Source organism: Tyto alba, unplaced genomic scaffold (genome assembly GCF_018691265.1).
Source record: "Tyto alba isolate M040663 unplaced genomic scaffold, T.alba_DEE_v4.0 Super-Scaffold_13, whole genome shotgun sequence".
NCBI lineage: Eukaryota > Metazoa > Chordata > Aves > Strigiformes > Tytonidae > Tyto > Tyto alba.
In genome coordinates this window covers 32,081,863-32,102,989 of record NW_024881275.1, presented here as the reverse complement: position 1 = coordinate 32,102,989, position 21,127 = coordinate 32,081,863, and the positions used below count along the sequence as shown (strand labels likewise).

Below are 21,127 nucleotides of genomic sequence, written 5' to 3'. Positions count from 1 at the left end.
CAGAATATTCAGTGAAATGAGTGATAAAATATCAAATTTTTCTTGCCAAGAAGCCAACAGTTGTTTTAAGAAAACTAGCTTCCTGTTGGCAATTTCTTCATTTGATAACACAAATGATGTACAAAAAGAATCTTAAATGCATCTTTGCAGCTCACAAAAAAAGCAAATGACTGTTGATGGGAAATAAAATGTTGAATAAGTTGCTAAGATAGTTACAAATAAGTGACTTTCCTAATGGGATATATTAAATTCTGTCAAGCAAATGGCAGCTCCTGCTCATACCATGCCTGTGTAAGCAACGCTCCTAAATTATTTTCCTCCTCCCTTCCAAATGAGTTATAACATATTTATCATGAACTCCTTGCTAATGGAAGAAAACTGAAGGAGGATAATTTATTTTTACTGTCAGGGTGGTAAAACACTGGGACAGATTACTGAGAGAGGTTGTGGAGTATCCAGAATTGGAGTTATTTAAACCCTAGTGGGCACAGGCCTAAGCAACCTGCTCTACTTTGAACCAACGTGTTGGTCTAGACCAGCTTTAGCTGTGACTGCCAGCCTCTGAGACTCTGTGATTGTACTGCTCCATGAAAATTCAAATGTAAAAATGCTAGTAACTGAAATCTGACCTCTTGTACAAGTTCAAGAATTCAGAGGTCTCGGAGACTGTTAAGATAGTTTTCTAAAATGCTTCATTCACACAAAGTATTATCCATAAAGAAATATATAAATAAAACTCAGATCAAGAAAGAAATGCTTAATAAGGAATACAGCAACCTCCACCCCACTTAATACACCACCTACCAATTTCAGTACCTACTTCTGAATTCCTTTTATACGTACAATTGAAGTCTGGGTCCCACTGCAACTAACAAGTATGTGTACTGACTTCAGAAGGTTAATACTGAAAAATAATTCTCGCTGTAGCTGAAGTAATACACTGAAGTCTCTACATCTAGTTTAGTGCTGCTGATTCTGTTAAGCTAAACTTCAGATTCAGCAGTGACTTCAATAACTGGACTGGCATCCTGACAGGGTGAACTGCCTTAGAGTCTCTTTTCTTGTCAGTGCCTTAAACTGGATGCAATCATCACATGGGAAACAGCTGCCCTCACTTCCACACAGTGCTAAGTTCAGCCTAGCTCACTGTTGAAAGTGGCTCCAAGGGAATAGGCATGTGAACACAAAACGACAAAGCATGTGGCTGTGGGAACTGCCTCTACTCTCTGCAGAAAGAAGGTCTGAACGCCATCTCTTCCGTAACTGTGGACTTCTCCACTCTGGTGAGGAATTAGCAGCACACCACACATACTCAGGGGCCATTCATCTATATGCAGGGTTTTCACGACAACACATTGTAGAAGACAGGGACTAATCAACCTGTACTAAGCTGTGGATATGATGTTTACTCAAAAGTCTGAGGGGCTTTTGCCTCAGCCTTCTAAATCCAGGAGGGTAGGAGTCATGCAGAGTACTGGAGATGCCCATTTCAATGAGGAATTTAGGTGTCTAGCTTCAGTGACCTGTGTTCACTCAGGTTACATGCCCTCTGCAGAGTTGACATTATTGTGATCTTACTTCCTGAACAAATGTACAAGTTATTTATATGTATTCCTTGAAAAAAAAAGGAATGTGGTCCCCAATAAATAAATCCCGAATTTTACAAAAAGCTAATATATTTCTAAAGTGGCTAATTCCCAGTATTATGAAAACTGGTAATATATGCTGATCAGAAACAAAACAATTCCATCATTTGACAAATTTATTTGCTTATCTAATCCCTGAGTCATCTTCTGATAGTAGCTAGCACCAGATGTTTCTGAAAAAGATGTAAGTAGCATAATACAATAACCACCACATATGGAAAGCTTCTTCCAATCTCTGTCAGTCTGCAATTGGTTTATGGTCAATTAGTAGCAGACATCACATCCATAACTGAAACTATCTTATTTGAAGTGCTTGCAAGATGTTCTTCTTATCTACATCATATTCTCATCTTTTTATAGGATTCCTTACTACATGCTGAAGAAATCTGAAATCCTGGGATATTTCTGTCACATTTATACCACATTTATAGTGGTATATATACTTGTCACCAGAAGCACTATATGAACAGCTCCAGATGTATGGTTATGAAGACCTGCAAACATAAAGACTGTCTTCTCTTTAGAAAGACAAACAAATGGCTAGCAGTTCCTATGGCAACAGCAGTAAGTATCAGTGAGGAAGAGAAGGATGTGATGAAGCTGGAAACAGCAAAGCTGGTTATTTCTGTTTTGAGGAAGTACATAGGAGCACAACGGAACTCCACCTGAAAAAGCTCTGAATCATAGAATGGTTTGGGTTGGAAAGGACCTTAAGATCATCTAGTTCCAACCCCCCTGCCAAGGTCAGAGACACCTCCCACCAGCCCAGGTTGCTCAATGTTGTAGAATGGCTCAGAGACAAGGGTCCTGAGCCCACCGAGCAGTTGTACGATCAGAGCCTGTTCTAGGGGCTGATGCTGCCTCGCTGATGCTGGGCCTCACTGGGGTTTGCCTGCAGCTGCTCGCAGCTGCTGATGCATGAGGAATGTCAAGGACGCTTCAGCCCTGTGTACCGTGGTGTGTCGAAAACAGGTTGAGAGGAATTGGGAATAGTGGTCTGAGAAACCCAGTGTTATGGTAACGGTGGTCTGAGAAACATTGTGTTATGGTACCGTTGTGTATCAAAAACAAGTCAAGAGGAATTAGAAATAGTGGCCTGAGAAACTTAGTGTTATGAGAAGCTTGTGCTGTTAGCTAACTGCAAGTAGGTGGACCGTGCGAATACGACCTTTAGAGCTTAAGCCAATCAGCTAGTGACTAGTAGGCATAATAATTATCATTGTCTGTATACATATATGTACCCTGGACCAATAAACACACACGGTGATTGATGCTCTATCACCCACACTGAACCCATCTCGGCGTGTCGTTTGTCCGTGGCTCCGCAGCTCAAAGCCCCGTCCAACCTGGCCTTGAACCCTTCCAGGGAGGGGGCAGCCACAGCTGCTCTGGGCAACCTGTGCCAGTGCCTCACCACCCTCACAGGAAAGAATTTCTTCCTTATATCTAATCTAAATCTACTCTCTGTCAGTTTAAAACTGTTACCCCTTGTCCTATCACTACACTCCCTGACTCATAATAACGCATCACAGTTTTAGAAATAAAACTAATGTGGGATAGGAAACAAGTATGACTAACATGAAAATCCTAAATTTGCTGTGAATTTTGTTCCACTGAAGATGGCACAAAGATATTTAATATGATTTTTCTTTTCCCTTCCTTCACAAACATAAAAGGCTATTGTATCCAGGCTAGCATATGCAGCCTAGAATATCCAGGCTCTAATTTCTACTCACTAAATCTGAAATGAATGTTTCAGTGACTTATGTATCTATTGCTCATCAGAACTCAGCATTAACATTTTTGGAAAGCAGAATGGGAAGTCTTTACAGCAAACATCTTATTTCAAGTATTAACAAACTAATCCATGGACTAAAATTGCAAAATTTACTTTGCAACTTAAAAAAGTACAAAATGCAAAACACCCCATTATTACGTAACACAACTTGTTACCAGAAAGTTGCCTAAATAAATAATTACGTTTAACAGGCATATTCCTAGAAATCTGAGAAGAATTTCTGTATAGCACACCACCAGCATTACATTATGTGTCTACATATTATGATCTGCAGGAGCTCTGTGGGGCTATTTCAATAAATAACAAAGTCCACATAGCTTCATCTCAAACATTCCCTAGTGATGTATCTTTCCAGAGCTTGAAACTGATGTTTAAGTACCTGTTCCCTTGTATGCCATATCTACCCCAGGAACTGTTCAGTTCCAGTTGATCTGCGTGTTTTTTTGCAGTCACATACTTTTCTGACAACTGGAATAAAGCTCTTCTAATTAAAATATCTCATTTAGCCGAGAGAAGAGAAGCATCACACTTTCAAATAACTCAGCAAAGTTTCTACAGAGGATAAATACATCTTTAATTCAAAGCCTAAAAGTTTCAAAAATAGCTATACACAAAAAGAAAAGCATCAGCTCTATTTCAGCCAGATACTAGGAGGCATTTAAACAGCTAATATGGACTAGGACAACATTAGTCATATAAAATTTTAAGTGTGTATCCGGTAATACCTTCCTTCTGAACAAAATATTCTCCTGTGAAGTTCTGCACAGAGTCCTTGTCTATATAAGTAAATGGCACAGATCACTTTCTGGGAGTCAGAAAATTGGTGTAGCATAGTTCCCACTGTAGTTTAAAGATCATGAAATGGAAAGTGCTAAACAAACATTTGGTAAGATTTTATTTCAGAGTTCTACCCTTTTTACTCTCCTATAGTGTACCCCTTTTAAAATGCGTAACTTCCAGAAACACTCTCCGTACCTTTATAATGCTCTGACATGTTGAGAGTGGTAAGCCAACCAAACTGGTCCCATTGATTGACATGATCTGGTCCCCTATGTTCAGCTTCCCAGACTTCTCAGCTGGTCCTCCATGCATCATGTTGGCTATGATAACTGTAGGCAAAATGGATCCCCAGCCAGACTCCACAATCACTACACCTAGGATTTCTCCCTTTTGCTTTTCAATGTAAACCTGTATCATAAGAGAAAGTGTTTCAAAAAAAGACTTCTTCACACCTATGGAAAACAACTAACACCGTCCTGCCCCCAAACATTCATATAACCAACAAACATATACCCCTCCTTATCTGTAACCTGCCTTTCCAATTCAAAGGCAAAACAAAATAGGGCATACATGTCATTATATTTCATTTGTATTCAAACATGAAATAATCAGCACTACATAATACAGATTTTGCCTAATGTGCAACACCCCTCAACTTGTTTCTGCATGTGAGCAGAGGAAATGGCTGTTGAAGAATCCCTGGTGCCGTGGGCTTCATTGACAAAACTAAACAGGAAGAGATCACAAGAGTTAACAATTGTGGATTAGAAAACACCATTACCTGTGCGCTACAGTGGTGGACTGTTTCATCTTTATTAAGCAAGCTGCAAATCTTTTCAGCAAACACAATTCTTTAAAATCTGGAATCAGCCACTTCTGCAAACACCTGTGCCTCTATAAATTTTACATTGTTTACTGTAATCTGTTAAATTGTATTAATCTGTTAATCTGATTTAAGTGCATTTTCAAACATGTCTGAAAGTTGTTTGGTAAAAAGAACACAACCAGATGGTAAATCATTTCACTGCTAATAAATTTTGGGTTCACTGTTTGCCTTTGAAACAGAACTGATGACAGGGTGTCCTAGTTGGGAGGATATTCTAGACTCATTCAGGTCATTTATAGGAAGTATTAATGGTTTTCTGATTTCTGCCAGCATGGGCCTGCAACTGGTTCAAAGTAGCCTAATGCTGTTATGGAAAAAAAATGAGACATACATCTTTGCAGTTTTCAGATTTGGAGAAGTGGATCAGGTCATCATTGTACATGTCCTGGGTATTGAGCAGGTCACTATATTCCTTCTGACTAAGGTCTTCTGGGTTGATTCCATTTGCCCTCAGAAATTCCTGGTAGGCCACACTAAATGCTTGACCTATGGACTGTGCAATCAGCTGTGCCTGTAGCAGTTGCCAGAGAAAAGAAAAGAAAGAAGTGAAACATTCTGATGGTCCTGTCCACTGACACTTTCTCTGTTACAATCACAGTGTAAAATGGATCATCAAGCTGATGAACCCACAAGTTACTGCAAACCAGTTTAAAAAATATTTGTGCATTAAAAATTAATTTAGAAGACCTGCAAAATGTCAACACATTCACCTGTGCCATGAATCCACCTTGGCAAGCAATTATAAATAAGAAATATAAACAAAGCCACCCCTTCACAGGCAAGAACCGGTAATTTAAATGTAAAGGTATACCTGCTGCAGCGACAATAACTCATGCCTACAATTCTCATTGGAGAATTCTAGTAGGAAGTCTCACTAGAGAATTCTAGTAGAAACTGCTGGCTTGTCAATGAAAATGTCTACTAGAAAACACAGACACATTTAAGAGGGTATTTACTCCTTTTCTTATCCTCCTTTAAAAACATCATGTCTGTATTGGCTGCTCCTACCTCAGTCTCAGATGAAACAGGAAAAAGGCAGGCAGTAGTGACAGGATTTGGGCCTTGAAGTGACTGGAAATCGTCACACACATCTCATTCTCCACTCTGCTACCTCCTTCAACCTCTTTCCCCTACACTTCTTGTTTCCCTCCCTCCAATTCCTATGACTCTGCCAGTCTTTCTCAGCCTGTCCTTTGTGGCACCTGCAGATTCCCATTGCCTCCTCTGCACCTAAAGCCACCAAATGTGCCACTCAGGACACTGCACTGCTCCCACCGTCAGCTGTTCTACATCTGCAGCAGTGGAAGGGAAACTGGGCACAAGGCAGAAATGGGGAATGCTCTGTGTCATGCAAGGTGGGGAATGTAGCTGGCAACAGCAGACCAGAGGGATGCCTCCCTTTGAGGTAGTGATCATGGTTAGTATGAGACAGGTAACGGACGGGAGAGGAAAGCAGCACAGCATGATGCAGAGTACTGCTGTGCAAAACTGGAGTGAAATACGCGCTGTGTAGTGCTCAGGAGTTGCCCTCAATGTGTACTGGAACAGTCCCTTGGAGCACAGTGCTGGCTGTAGTGAAAGGAGGGAAGAGGAGAGGAGAGCTCCACAGCTGACAAGGTAGGCTTGCGGGAGTACTGGTGAAGAATTAATACTGCTGAGGTATATGTTTATACAGCCTACCAGCTGTATTTAAAGTCCAGTTTGGTCCCTAATAAAGGAAAGGTTCCCAACACTGAAATAAAAAGTTGATTGTATCTTAAAGCAACTCAAACTAGCAGTAAACCTGCTGATGAGAATGGCAGGATTGCTGGTGCTGAAAAGGCCAGTATCTAGACCAGCAGTATTTTACCAATGCTCAGATCAATCCAGTTTTGACAGAAAGAACAAGACAGCAAGAAAATGGGAAAACTACACCTCCGTAGCTCAGTGACCTAAGTGAGGAGATAAATGCAGACTTTATATTCATACACATGTACCTATCTTCTCTCTCGGAAAATATCAACTCCCATTTAGAGACCCAGCATTTGGACACATCACTGGGGTTCAGCTCATTTGAAGATCCAGCCTTAAATACAGGGGGAAATCTGGTGCTGTCCTCCTTAAATAAGGACTCTTCCAAGCAGAGACACGTTCTGGTCAACATCTGCTTGAGGTCTTACAGCTTCTCTGTCAGTTACGGGGTAAATTCTTCTAAATACCCAGCTGTCCCAGAAGAAAAGGTGAAAACGATATATACACGACTTTTATAAAATAAACAGGCTGTACAACTCCTCTGGATGAGCAAGAACTTTGAAGCTGACATCTCCTGGCTGCTAACAGGTGCTACAATGTTTCCATCCTAACTCTTTCTTAGTCATCTGGGTATTTGAGATAAATTTTGCAGGCTACTTGTGAACTATACCATGACTAAGGAGAGCTGATACAGTCTGCCGCAATTTCTCAGCATCTTCGTGATGCTGGCAGAGCAGTGGCACAGGAAGGACCATATCTGACACAAATATGGGCTGATCCAAACAAACCGCAGAAAGTAATGCCAGTGATCTCCAAAAGGAAGCACAGATTCCAGCTAGCCAAAGTATTAACAGCAGCCTGGGACACAGATCCAGGAAGTCTGGATTGGAGTCAGACCACTGCATGCTGAAGGAAAATAAGCCCCAGCCTCTGGCATCTGACAGCTTGATTCTTGCTTTTTCAGCTGGTCAGTAGGAGAGCTAGCAGTGTCCAAACCTGTGACTAGAAATACAACAGCAGCCTCAAAGCAGGCAGCATATCAAGTGATATAAAGCCAAAAAACCACGTGCTACTCTTTATTTTCACACCAGTTTCTTGAAAGGCTTTGCAAAACTGGCTTACATGTTACTTCGGGGGAAAAAATCCACAATTTTTTAGGTTTTCTTTTAAAATTTTAGTATAGGATTACTTCTAGCTGTACTCTTGTCCTTACTTTTTAACTTCAGCAGCGGGTCATATATCTACATTCATCTGCAACCAGATAATTTACCCACACACGGGTTTAGAACAGATTAATCACTACATAAAATCAGCTGCTTATTCAAGAAAGCCTTCCCATCTCAAAGCCCTTCCTGATACACCACAAAGTGGAAGACATACGAGTATATATAAGAAACTGGTATTTTCACCTTACTTCTCTTAAGTCATATTCACTATTTTGAGGGATTATAACTCAGACCTTTTATTTTCCCAAACTATTAGGGCTAACTTGATTATGATCCTGACAACTACATATCTAGTCACTTCAATCTGGTATGTTTGATTTTACCTTTCATTTAATGAGCTTTAAAAAGTGCATAAAATCGGCAAGTTACGCACATTGATTGTGAAGACAGGATATCAAATCCTGTATAAGGTAATTTAGTAACCTGTACTGTTGAGTAAAATTTGCTCAGATGTGTCTCTATTCTACTTTGGGATTGCTGGAATTACCAACTTTGATGGCTTTTTGAAATGATGTCATCAACCACTCCCCAACACAAGTCTCCTCAAACGAAGAAAAATATCTAAACATCACCTTTCTAGTAATGTACCAAAGATTGATCTTTGGGAGGATGATTGAGGCTTCGAATTAGAATTTCACTAGGAAAATAAGCAACTCTGATAGACTTTCACTCTCATGTGCAGAATCTGAGCTGGCATTTGTAAGCTGTGGCAACTTGATCCTCCTCTCATTGATACTGGAAGGCACTGAAGGAGCTTAAAAATGGGAAACATTTCTGTAAACACCAATTTTGTGGGTAGAATGTCAGGTTCAAATATGCAAACAGAAGGCAAGTTCCTCTGCTTTAACTAAATATTTGGTTGCAGTTAAAGAACAAACAGGACCACTTGTAATGGACTTCAAGCCTACCAAAATGTGCTTACATTTCCACCCCTAGAAAATTACAAGACAGAGTAATTGCTTACATCCTCAGACTCAAAGACATGACAAATCATTTTGTACTGCCTTTTTCCATCTTGAGAAGGGTGAGATGCTTCCACATTATCCTGGGAGTTAGACCGTGGCATTCGCCTACGAGCCATCAAAACAACTATATTTCCTATATCTGCAATGTAAGAAATGGTCCGTAGGGGATGATCCATCATGGTTCCTGGGGAATACAAAAATCAACATGAGCAGACATTTCAATAAAGTTCTTATTGTGCACCTAGTATTATGAAAACAAACAAATGGTAATGCAAGATTTTTGTTAAGTGAAGGTTGTAATACCTGTCATGCATGAAGGCAGATGCCAATAGAAAACAAGAGCTTCACTTTCCAAAAAGTAAAGCAAAGAGCAAGTTCCACAAATTAAAGTTGTGTCTTCTGTGGCAAAGCACATCGAGACCTCAATATCAGAACCTGAATATGCTGGGCATGTATTTGCAAAGGACTATGAACTTCAAATTATGACAACCAAACATTCTGGGCTACGCTGGGCACAGTACTTGATACATCATGGCTCGTAAGAAATGAGCTGACTGCAATTAGCTTACCTGCACATTCTAATTATTTCTACAGTCAGACACACACCAAAGTAATTGCATGTATGACATGGTTCTTGAGCATGGATTTCTTACTAGGAAATCCTGGAGGGAAATATAAGAGCTAGCAGTTTTTGAAGGACAAATTTCGACAGGTAGGTGAAAAGTCTATTTCAGTAGTCTACTACCACAATACAGACAAAGGTGTCTTTGTCTATACCTGTGTGTCTGCATTCAGTACTTTTATCCTCTGTGTAGAAATGAAGAGGTCCACTTCGGTCATGGGTTGAGATTCGCCTTCTGGAGCCTGAAAATAAATGGATTAGAGTCAAACAAACACATTAGGTAACATACTTACTAATAATGTTAGCTCACGAACAGGGGTGCACTAAGACACAGTCACCAGAACAGCAATGCAAGATAGAGTATTAGACTGCAGAAGCTAAACACAAAGATATGGAAACTATATACATATATGTGAGAGTGAATTGGATATTATCTGAAAAACTGTTAACCCCATAAAAGCTTCCCTGCTATTTTTCCTGATTCAGTAAAATTATACCTGACTGCAACATGAACTAGACAAAGATTTAATGAAAATCAGAATGATTCTCCCATTTTCTTCATGCTGTGAATCCCACTTAAAAAAGGTTTTTCACACAAGCCATGGAAAAGCCTAAAAGCATCTCTTGCCTGAGGAATTTCTATATGGACTAGCAGTGACTGCAAAGAGCAATGGAAAAACCTGCACCACAGGTGGGTACAGTGTAAGCAATTCATAATGCAATTCTGTAAAAACACTTTCACAGTCAGACAACATACTCTTCAAGCACTAACTCACTGCAGAAGTCATATTTTGTTAACAGAAAGCACACACTTGTAATTTTTTAATAAATTAGATTTGTTAAAAGATACTTAAAACTCCATAAACAAAACTTATTACTAAGATGAGTCAATCTCAGCATATTACTGTGTGTCTATATATAAACTTTTTTCTTTTTTGCATCCAGCAATTTGACACATCTGTCAATCAAACAAAGCACTCTAATAGAAAGATAAAATAAAAAAAAAAATAATTAATTAATCTATCATTTTACAGAGTTAAAACCTTTGCCATGTCAGTCCTGTTTCTTTAGTATGTATTTTGGGTACTGCCTGTAACCATTTGATAAATCCAATCTTTACTCTATTTCTAACATGAAATGGCTAATGATAAGCAACAGAAAATGGCCAATCAGGCAACCGATTTCTGCAAAATGTCAACTTGTATGGTGGCTCAAATAAATCTAAAAAAAAAACTTGCTGGATGCAGAAAATAAAAACACAAAACAAAAAGAAAGGCAAAAAACCCTCCCAGAAAGCAAAGAACAGGCATAACATCAAGCTGATGGAGTTTGTACTGCACCTTCTTCCTGCTTTTTGGCTAATTTCTGGGCCATCTGCTTAGCATGGAACAAACAGAGACAGGAGAATAGTTAGAGAAGAACTTACAGAGACTCCAAGTCAAGCAGGAATCTGCATGCTAATGCCAGGGCTCACAGACTACTAGCTGTTCTAAATTAGTACCTGCTTAGATTAATTTCCTCTTTTCTTTTTTTTAAAAAAAAAATAGTTTAGCACAATTACTGTCAAAAATGAAAAGAACCACACCAAAAGAGTCAGAAAGAACATAAAAGTAATTTTTTTTTTTCCATTTAAATTGTTACTTGAACAACAAGGTTTTTTTTTGGGGGGTGTGTGTGTGTGTGGGGTGTTTCTTGGTGTTTTTTTAAGGAAAAAAGTTTGAGCTTCCTCTCATTTACATCAGTGTAAACCATGATGTTACTTTTGAAGCAACACCAGTGCAGTATTAAAAATAACCTCCCTAAAACTGTGCTACTTTTTTCCTGGAAAAAAAATGACAGCAGGTAAATTTCATCTTTTCTCCCTCTGTGCAAATATACCCGTACCAATGTTAGCAATGTGTATCTGGACAACAGGTTTTCCTGTGACACCTGCACAAAGGTATGTCCATACTACCCATTTTGAAATAAGGCAGTGGAGCATCTACTTCAGTACCACAAACATCTGAAAATAGGTCTCTTGCCACTAAGTCGTTTAACTGATTTACATCCAGACATATATCACCATTACAACAACAGATGCCCTATCTGCTACTACTGTGGCAACAATAACAACAAAATAAGCGTTGTTCTTACAGTCCTGCAATCATTAATTCAATCCAAGGTGAACTGAACTTACGACCTGCTTACTGAAGAAATGCAGTGCTCACCAGGCTGGCAGATACCCTTTACTTCTAATAGTAACAGCCTCTTAGCTAATTAAATTACAGGTGTTCTTTGTAGGAGGAGTCTTATTATTATGGGTTTCATAGAGATTAATGGCTAATTACTTTATGAAGAACAAACAGGAGCCTGAATCACAAGACGCATCAAATGTTTTATATTGATGTTCATAACTTAAACCTGTCAGGTTTCATCTAAACAAACCTGAAAGCAGCTACTGAAACTTTAGACTGTGCTGCTTATTTACAAATATAAACATTCTCACACAAGCTTTTAGTCACCTTTTTCAAAATAAGCAATATTTGATAGGCTAGTGATTGCAAACTATTGCAAAAGCAGCTAGAAGTGCCTCGTGCAGGCTCTTCATTATATTAATATTTACAATATTACTCAGAAATAATATACTCATCTGGAATAACAGCTGCCTGCCAAACACTGAGCAAGGGGAGACACTAATGAGGTAGAGCATTTAAATTTTTTTCAAAAATGAAGCTCCCCTTCAGACAATTTCCCCCCCTTCCCAAACTTTACAAAGTGATGGATCTCACAAAAGAAGAAAAGTACAAGCCAAAAAGAAGAAAAAGGGGGAAAAAAATCCTTGAGCTGGAGGTTTACAATGCAGAATCAAAGATTAATCGAAATATACTACCATTCAATTTATTGAAAATGCTATTCTTTCAATGGAAACCTCTAGTCATAATAGCATTTAAGTTTTTTGAACAATGACTTTCAAATATTTCATAAAACTAAAGTAATGATATGGAACAACAAATTTTAATAAGTGATTTAACACTGCACAGAAATGTCATAAAAGAAACTATGGTCCATGAAAAAAAAAATAGGATAATTCTATGCAAGACACTTCATCAGACAAATCCTCTTTATCACTATGTTATTTTGATAATTTAGATTAAAAGATACTTTCTATATTCTTAGAAAAAAACAGAAGCTACTTAACCTAAGCAAAATACATATTTTTTTTAAATATACAAAGTCCAGGCTTCTCATTTAAGGTAAATGAAATGTAACTATATCTAATAGCAATCTCCAAAATTACAAATTGTTAAAAACCAACAAGCTTCCAACTTCTGCTACATGGATGTCTTAAATATACTTTACCTATTTAACCTCTGCAAAAAAGGTACTGCAACTCAGTGAACACCCAGATGACACTGAGTGAACAAAACGTGTACAATACTGAACTTTCCACATATGGGTTCTTTCCTACATTACATTCAGTAATTAAATCAGTTGTTATCTACAAACGTTCAAACCTGCCACACAGCTCAAATCTGCTGATGAAAAATAAAAGTTAATTATTAGTTCACATGTGAAACGTAACTGCACAGATCAGCTGTGAATTTTAACCATGAACATCAACTTTTTTACTGTTACAAGTATTATGGATCCACTCCACGTAAAATGTGAAAATATATTTCTTTCTGTGCTATCTGAAGAAATTATACTACAGTCTGAAAATGGTGAAATACCTTTTCTATTACTAAAAGTAGTTCCTAGTGGAAGTATGGAATAACTATGTTTGACAAATGCCTTCAAAGCAGTGTATCTGTTTTAACTTAGGTGAACTTCACGGAAATGAACGCCCAAGCAAGAAAATCCCCAACTCTTGTACTTTTAACTGAAGAGATACTTGTTTAAAGAAGCAGCATGGAGAATTGTTTTCAAAATCTGTTCGTATTCTAAATGAATGGATATGTGGTCTGAAGGCTGATAAAAGAAAGCATTATAGGGATTATTAAATTCAAAAGGAACACACTCATATGAAAGGTAAGTATATACAACAGGCCTTAAACAAAGCTCTTCCCTCCTTTTTAATGCTCCTAACTTCAACTCTGTAAATTTTTAAAAGCTCATTCTTATTTCACAAACTTTGTTTTCTACAGTGACATGTTTCACATGCAACACCTAGCACACCCCATAAACAAACAGGCGTAGAACACAAGTGTCATAGTTATTGTGTGAGCAATGTTTTACACATTTGGGACAAAGGCTGTCTTATGCAGTGATGAATCTGGCAGCAGGAACTCCAACAGTCATACTGAATTTCTCACTAAAAATCCTATCTGTAAAGGCAATCAGCAACAAAACCAGCCAAACCCAACCCTATTAAACCAAAGACTCTAAGGTACAGGGAGTTATATTTACATTGCCAGAGCTTCAGCTAGAAAGAGAAAAGCAGTAACTGTCAAAGAAATGTACAATGGTATTGTGTGCAATGCAGTAAATCAATAATTTTCTGAAATACACTTACAGTTTCAGAAAATCATGCACACCAGCTAGGATTTTACCAGGTCAACAGTGCAACTACTTAGGCCTCCATCCTGAGTAAAATTAGCTATGACCAAGAACATGCATGCCCGCTCATTTATATGGATATTTAAATCATGGGTTTTAAGAGTGAAATGAGCTAAACAGATTTCTTCTGTTTTGAGGCACAGCAGTGCTGAGGCATAACAGAATCCTCAGAAAGAACTTTATTTTGTTAGTAAATTTCTAAGAAATACATTTAGTATCAAAGAGAGACTCTACACTCTTATACCTTGTAGGCCAGCTTTGAATCAATTCTGTTCCAGTTTTCTCTAACAGATCCCTTCAATCTTTGCCTATTGTGTACTCCCACACAAGAACTCCTAGGTGCAAACTTCCTGCCCACCCCCAGGTTCAAGTTCAACTCTTGATACCAGTTTCCTGTGACAGCTGATGTTAATCTTTCCTTCCAACCTCCAGTGATGCGCCCCTCCTAGATCCAGCCTCACTGAAATCCTTCTTTCTCCCCCTTCTCTATCTTACCTTTAGTTGCCTGTGCATTCAGATCAGACAACTTTTCTACCATGTGGCCAAGCACCAGGAAAGAACACGTGGAGACCACTAAACAGAGAGGCACAGCCTTACTTGCACCCAGAGCAGGAAAGAAGCAGACTCTGTAAGGGAAAGTCTGCACTGTAGCTTTAGCAAGAACCCACCAAGACCTGCCAGGGTTGAGAAAGCTGAGTGAAAAGTCTTTTTAAAAAATGTCACTGAACTCGGTGTCTCCAATGAACACAGGTAAGTCATTATTTTTCAAAAGGCTCAGCAGTTGCTTCAGTTTGTGGAAACATCTACAGCGATGGCAGAAGATAACTTATCTGTAACAGAAGGCTACATCCCTGCTAGAGCGTTAGTGATTTTCACAGACAAGGTTGCAAGAACTTATGTATTTCAACATCAGCAAAATTATAATTTCTGGAAGTGTTTCGATGGTTCTAGTTGGAGCTTCCCTGTGAAAGTTTCATACACAGACCAAATTGAATATCTGGCATGCAAGACCCTGGAAGGCACAGTAACAGCAGGAAGCATCAGTCGACCTTAATAGACAGTGCTATCGGCCTTGCTGAAAACACGTGGTCTCTCTTCTCTCTTTTATACAATTGCACATAGAGTCTGAGTTGGAAGCCAAAATAAACTATACAAAAGAAGAACACACAAACATTAAACTAATGAAAACTTTCAGATAAGATTGTGCTGGTTAGATGAATTAGCAGAAGATGAAGCTGTGTGCCTAACACCCAGTCATGTATGGGTAGAGGGAATATTGCAGCATCCTCTAGAGCTATGCAACACTATCCACACACCTTAATTTCAGTTGACAGTGTCATCATTGTAACTTACAATACAGCAAACAAACAGAGCAAACATACCACATTCCAGGACAAATTATTTTTTTTCCATACAACTCTGTACCATCACAGGCTTTTGTTTTTCTTTTTAAATCAGCTCATAGCTGTTATGTGGTAGAAAAACTAGTATCCACAGCAGGGTCAAAAATAACTGCAGGCATTGTCACAGCACCAGTTCCATCAAGTGCCAAGCCAGAAGCAGCTGCAGTACTAACTAATCTTACCCTAAACCTGTTTTCCCTCAACACCCAGGTAATATATAACTTAGACCACCACTCACTTCAGATTCTGGCTTAGAGTACACGGCACAGGTATTACTATTAAAAGATGTGGTAACTGTTCCTTATCAGTCTTGTTCCAAAAGCAGTATTAAACATGTGGTTTATTTTGCAGAAAGATAAGGCACTTAACTTTTCTGAAACCACAGATAGCCCCACATGAAAAAAATAGTGCATATTTAAGAAGATTATATCCGCAATCTTAAGTCATCCATATGAGAAGCAATAGGAATTATTCCTCACCTTGATCCTGCTGACAGCTTCCTGAGCCTGCATCATTCTCACATTCTTCGAGGGAGTTTTATCAGAAAGAAGTTGAGTGGAGCCAAGGTAATTGGCAGCAAAAATGATTCCATCGATTAAGTCTTCAGGATCACAAGGTCCAGGAACTGTAACACAGGAAAGAAATCACTGAAGAAAATCATGTTGAACCTCAGCAAAACAGAAGCACTGTGAAAACTTGAGCTTGCGCCTGATGGCTGCAAATCCTTCTCTGAAATACTTCAGTTTAGTATGATGATGATATAGCAACCAGTACTTTCAAAGGTACAAAACACAAACCAAATGCTCTAGACATCTGTGGTGGGTTTACTCTGGCTGGATGCCGAGTGCCCACCAAAGATGTCCTATCACTCCCCCTCCTCAGGTGGACAGGGGAGAGAAACTAACAAAAGGCTCATGGATCAAGATAAGGACAGTGACATCACTCTACAATTACTGTCATGGGCAAACCAGATTCAACTTGGGGAAATTAGTTTAATTTATTACCAGTCAAATCTGAGTAGAATAATGAAAAATAAAACCGAATCTTAAAAACACCTTCATCTTACCCCTCCCTTCTTCCTGGGCTCAACTTTACTCCTGATTTTCTCTACCTCCTCCCCCAGCAGTGCAGGGAGACAGGGAATGGGGGTTGTAGTCAGTTCATTACACACTGTCTCTACCGCTCCTTCCTCCTCAGGGGGAGGACTCCTCACACTCTTCCCCTGCTCCAGCATGGGGTCCCTCCCACGGGGTGCAGTCCCCCACCAACTTCTCCAACGTGAGTCCTTCCCACAGGCTGCAGTTCTTCACAAACTGCTCCAGCGTGGGTACCTTCCACTGCCTGCAGTCCCTTCAGGAACACACTGCTCCAGCGTGGGTGCCTCACAGGGGTCACAAGTCCTGCCAGAAAACCTGCTCCAGTGTGGGCTCCTCTCTCCACGGGGCCACAGGTTCTGCCAGGAGCCCGTCCCAGTGCAGGCTTCCCACAGGGTCACGGACTTCTTTGAGCACATCCACCTGCTCTAGTGTGGGGTCCTCCACGGGCTGCAGGTGGAGATCTGTTCCACCATGGACCTCCATGGGCTGCAGGGACACAGCCTGCCTCACCAGGGTCTTCTCCACGGGCTGCAGGGGAATCTCTGCTCTGGTGCCTGGAGCACCTGCACCCCTCCTTCTTCACTAACTTTGGTGTCTGCAGGGTTGTTTCTCTCACATATTCTCCCTTCTTTCTTCTGGCTGCTGTTGCACAGGTTTTTTTCCCCTTCTTAAATGTTATCACAGAGGTGCTACCACCATTGCTGATGGGCTCAGCCTTGGCCAGTGGCGGGTCCATCTTGGAGCCAGCTGACATTGGCTCTATTGGATGTGGGGGGAAGTCACCCCTGCAGCTCCCCTGCTACCAAAATCCTGCCATGTAAACCCGGTACAACATCTCTCCAGCAAAAGCTGTAAGTGTTAATCCAGCCTGTCTCTCACAATAGCTCATTCTTTTGTGAGAAGGGATCACCCTGGAGCAAAATAATCTCTGTGAGTTTCCACTGTTATAAAGGGACAGACACAGTACCCACCAAAACCAGCCTTGCAATTTTAAGACTAACAGTCACAAACAGAAAGAGGAAGGGTGCAATTTAGTAACAGCCATCAGCCACTGGCTCACTTGTGTGTTAGCCACAGTTAGTACCACCAGCAGAGGAACCTCCCAGGGAATGCTTTACAGGTACAACATGTCTCCTCTTATCAAGAAGACTAATTGTCCAATTAAGCAAAGTCCTTTTATTGCATAGATCTTTAAAAATTATTTTTAGACTCAACAGAGATACTGAGGCAAAGCACAAGAGTTAAATAAAAATGTTGTTAAACACACAGAGCACAGGCTCTCCTGATGGCAAAACAACTCCTAGTCCCACAGATTCTTCATGTTGACTTCCATCAACTTCTGTGAAAAGTTAGAGGATGGGGAAGTGTTCAGTCCTAACAATGCAAATCCTTACAGACCAGCATTTATGATCTGTAAGTGCTCTGGTGTTTGGCAATTATATCTAAAAATTGTACATGTGAAAATATTCTATTTTAACACTTTGCTACATGTTAAAATTGTCATGATCCAAAAGAGAGGCTGATTAACCTAAGAAGCTTCTTCTTTTCTTACAAGTAAGGAAAAACAGTGTTCAAGACAAGTGAAAATGAAAACCATCTGAAAGAATGCTAATGGTAAATGTATCCACATTTTATCACCAAAATATAAATTGTTTTTAGGTTTGCCTTTTTTTCCTCTAAGAACAAAGCAAAAACCCTACACTATCAGATTGGCATTTTTATTAATTCAAGGTGTATCTTGAAGTATAAGGTGACAGGGCCTAAAGTTTAACATTACTGAGAATGACAATTTTGTTCTAATTATGACAGAAGAGATTAACAACCCCTCAGAATGAGCTTGGGTAACTTTGGCCCCAAATAAATGCGAGACATTATTAGGATTAAGATAACAAAAGAAAGGGCTGGAGATAAATATCACACAGAAACTATACACACAGACAGAGGTAGATGTACAAATCTTATAAGCAAGTTTGTCTCTTTTATGGTTTCTTTAATTATGAAAATTTATGACTAGTAATTTTAAGATGTTCATCTCCAGTGTTCAGAATTTGTTCAGATCCTATTATCTGGAAAACTCTCAAAATTAACAAGTCACTTTCAAGTACATGACCCAAAGAAATTGAATTTTTTCCTTGGGGAAATTTATGCATCTAGAAGTACTACGTATCTGAACACTTACAGTCCTGAAAACATGTAGCATAGTAACTGTTGCTATTTGTTACTCTACATGTCAAGGCCTTTTCACCACTTCCACCACTTCACTACAAAAGGCACAAAACCCTTTATAGTACAATTTCTAGTCAAAACACAAAAAACAGACTAACAAAGGTGTAGACAAAACTCCCAGAAGGAAGCGTATTAAAACAAAATAAGGTATGTGCTCTGTCTTCATAAGAGGTGAACAGACAGACAGCACTGCTTTTTATAAACTCCTTCCATTTATCACCTCTGACAATGAAATTATTATGTGAATGGAAGTGTAACATGGGTGCTAGCAAGTTTTTCTTGGACTGCTAGTGCATAAAAATGGAAAATTTGTTTTTTCAAGAAATCTTGCACTAGACCAAGATCTAAGAAAATTTTAGACTACAAATCTAATTTTTTTTAAGGAGGGGAGGATTATTTATGATAGTCCTTGATAGACAGGGCTGCCACTAGGAAATGAATTTCAGTTCTAAGAGAGATATTTCATTGTGGCAAAGTTCCAAAGCTCAGCTAGTTTCAAAACAATATATGAAATTTACAGTAGTTGACATTCTGGCCACAGACTCCAAAATATGCAGCTCATACACTGAAGATGAAAGCAATGATGGATTTGTACTCTAAAGAGAATGATTGCATAATTGTTTAAACATCACACTGTAAAGCAATCCATGGAGTTCCAAGACAGTCCAAATGATCTATCACATCAACTGTATTTCTGGCATTTCATCAAGCATATGGAACAACTGCTGTCAGGGGAAAAAAAAACAAATGAAACTTTGAATTTTCTGCTTCTGTCATGCTCTCATAATAAAATAACTGGGTTTTACAGCATGCAGTCTTCCTATACCTACAGGAGGAAGACTCATACAAAAAGCAATAGTAGTTCATGTAGCAGGTAGCTTGCTTTTTCACGTTTTTCTGAATAAGTTTAGCACCAGTACAAGCGCAACCTTAACTCTAAGACAGGCAGCACTATTTAATTAGAGGACATGTAGATGTAAAGCAGTGTAGACTTCCTCTGACAGGCCTGCTAATTAATCCAACAGATTGGATTGAGCCTGCCAATAGAAATCAGTGCTAGAGAGAGTGCTACAGTCGTCTTGCCTAGCCTGTTTTCCTTATCCACACACATTCATGTGTTATGTGAATACTATAAAAAAATTAGCAGTGTTTTAAGTCATACAGATAAAAAACCATCAGAACTGACACAGAAACTATGAATGAAACATGAAAACATAACAGCTCTATGTTTCTGAATTTCTGAAAGAGCACAGTAGGATTTAGGTCAGGTTCCAGCGTGGATACAATTTAATCTAAACCAGTATACCCAACCCCAGCAACTTTTCTACACAACAAATAGAAATAAAATTTTATACATTCTAAATAATGGAGTTTTTTGGATAAGGAAAAAACATTTAGAAACTATCTTACCTTCAACATAGGTTGGAAATGAAGCCAAGCTTTTTCTGGACTGTAATTAAGACAAAAAGGATTTCAAACAGAACAGAGCATGCACAAATATGCATTAAAAATTTCTCCATGCCAAAAAAAAAAAAAAAGTAAATGTCATAGTTATTAGCAAAGGAAAATCACCACTTATTAGGATTTATTATTACATTTAGTATTTTCAAACTCTAGGCACTTACTAGAATTAAATTCAAAATATTTAATTCGTGTCTTTATCAGGCCACATGCTAGGCCTAGTTTTCAGTTACTTGTTGGTGTTCAATAGTATATTAACTGCCTACCAATAGGTGCTCTGCTTTTACTAATCAAGAAATATGCAGGAAAATACATCATATCTCAAAGACACTAGATCTTCAACTACAAATTAATACATGCAGGAATGTATAAAATTATGCTATACTGTTATTATTCATGAGTGAAACCATCAGCCCAGTCAGTTATTCATTAACCAAATTCCTTTACTCACTAGGACTGTTCTTAGGTGTATTCCTCAAATTAATAAAACCTACAAAAAAGCTTTCTAAATTTTAACAGGTTAGGTAGCAATCTGTATTCTGTGAAGTAACTGAGCTCACTAACACCTCACCACCAACTATATTTACACTGTATCAAGCACAAAACCACATCTGGTAGCTTCAATTATGTAAAAAATGAACACATAAAAAAATTCCTGACTCACATGTGTAAATACACAGTCTAAAGTAAGACCTTACTTCCAACTGCAATTTTACGTGAAAGACTGTGGCTAATACTTCAAACACCTGA

The 21,127-nt window shown here is 38.9% G+C and overlaps 1 protein-coding gene across 2 annotated transcripts in view; it reads right to left on the bottom strand.

The window, feature by feature from the left end:
- APBA1 (amyloid beta precursor protein binding family A member 1) overlaps positions 1-21,127 on the bottom strand; it is a 110,635-nt gene that overhangs the window by 6,076 nt on the left and 83,432 nt on the right. For both annotated transcript variants that reach the window (XM_042787730.1, XM_042787729.1), the window contains 7 exons: positions 20,327-20,366; positions 16,073-16,218; positions 10,995-11,028; positions 9,810-9,896; positions 9,032-9,216; positions 5,442-5,621; positions 4,420-4,632 (listed from right to left, as the gene is read on the bottom strand). In XM_042787730.1, the coding sequence (XP_042643664.1) occupies positions 4,420-4,632; positions 5,442-5,621; positions 9,032-9,216; positions 9,810-9,896; positions 10,995-11,028; positions 16,073-16,218; positions 20,327-20,366 (885 nt within the window). The remainder of the gene's footprint in view (positions 1-4,419; positions 4,633-5,441; positions 5,622-9,031; positions 9,217-9,809; positions 9,897-10,994; positions 11,029-16,072; positions 16,219-20,326; positions 20,367-21,127) is intronic.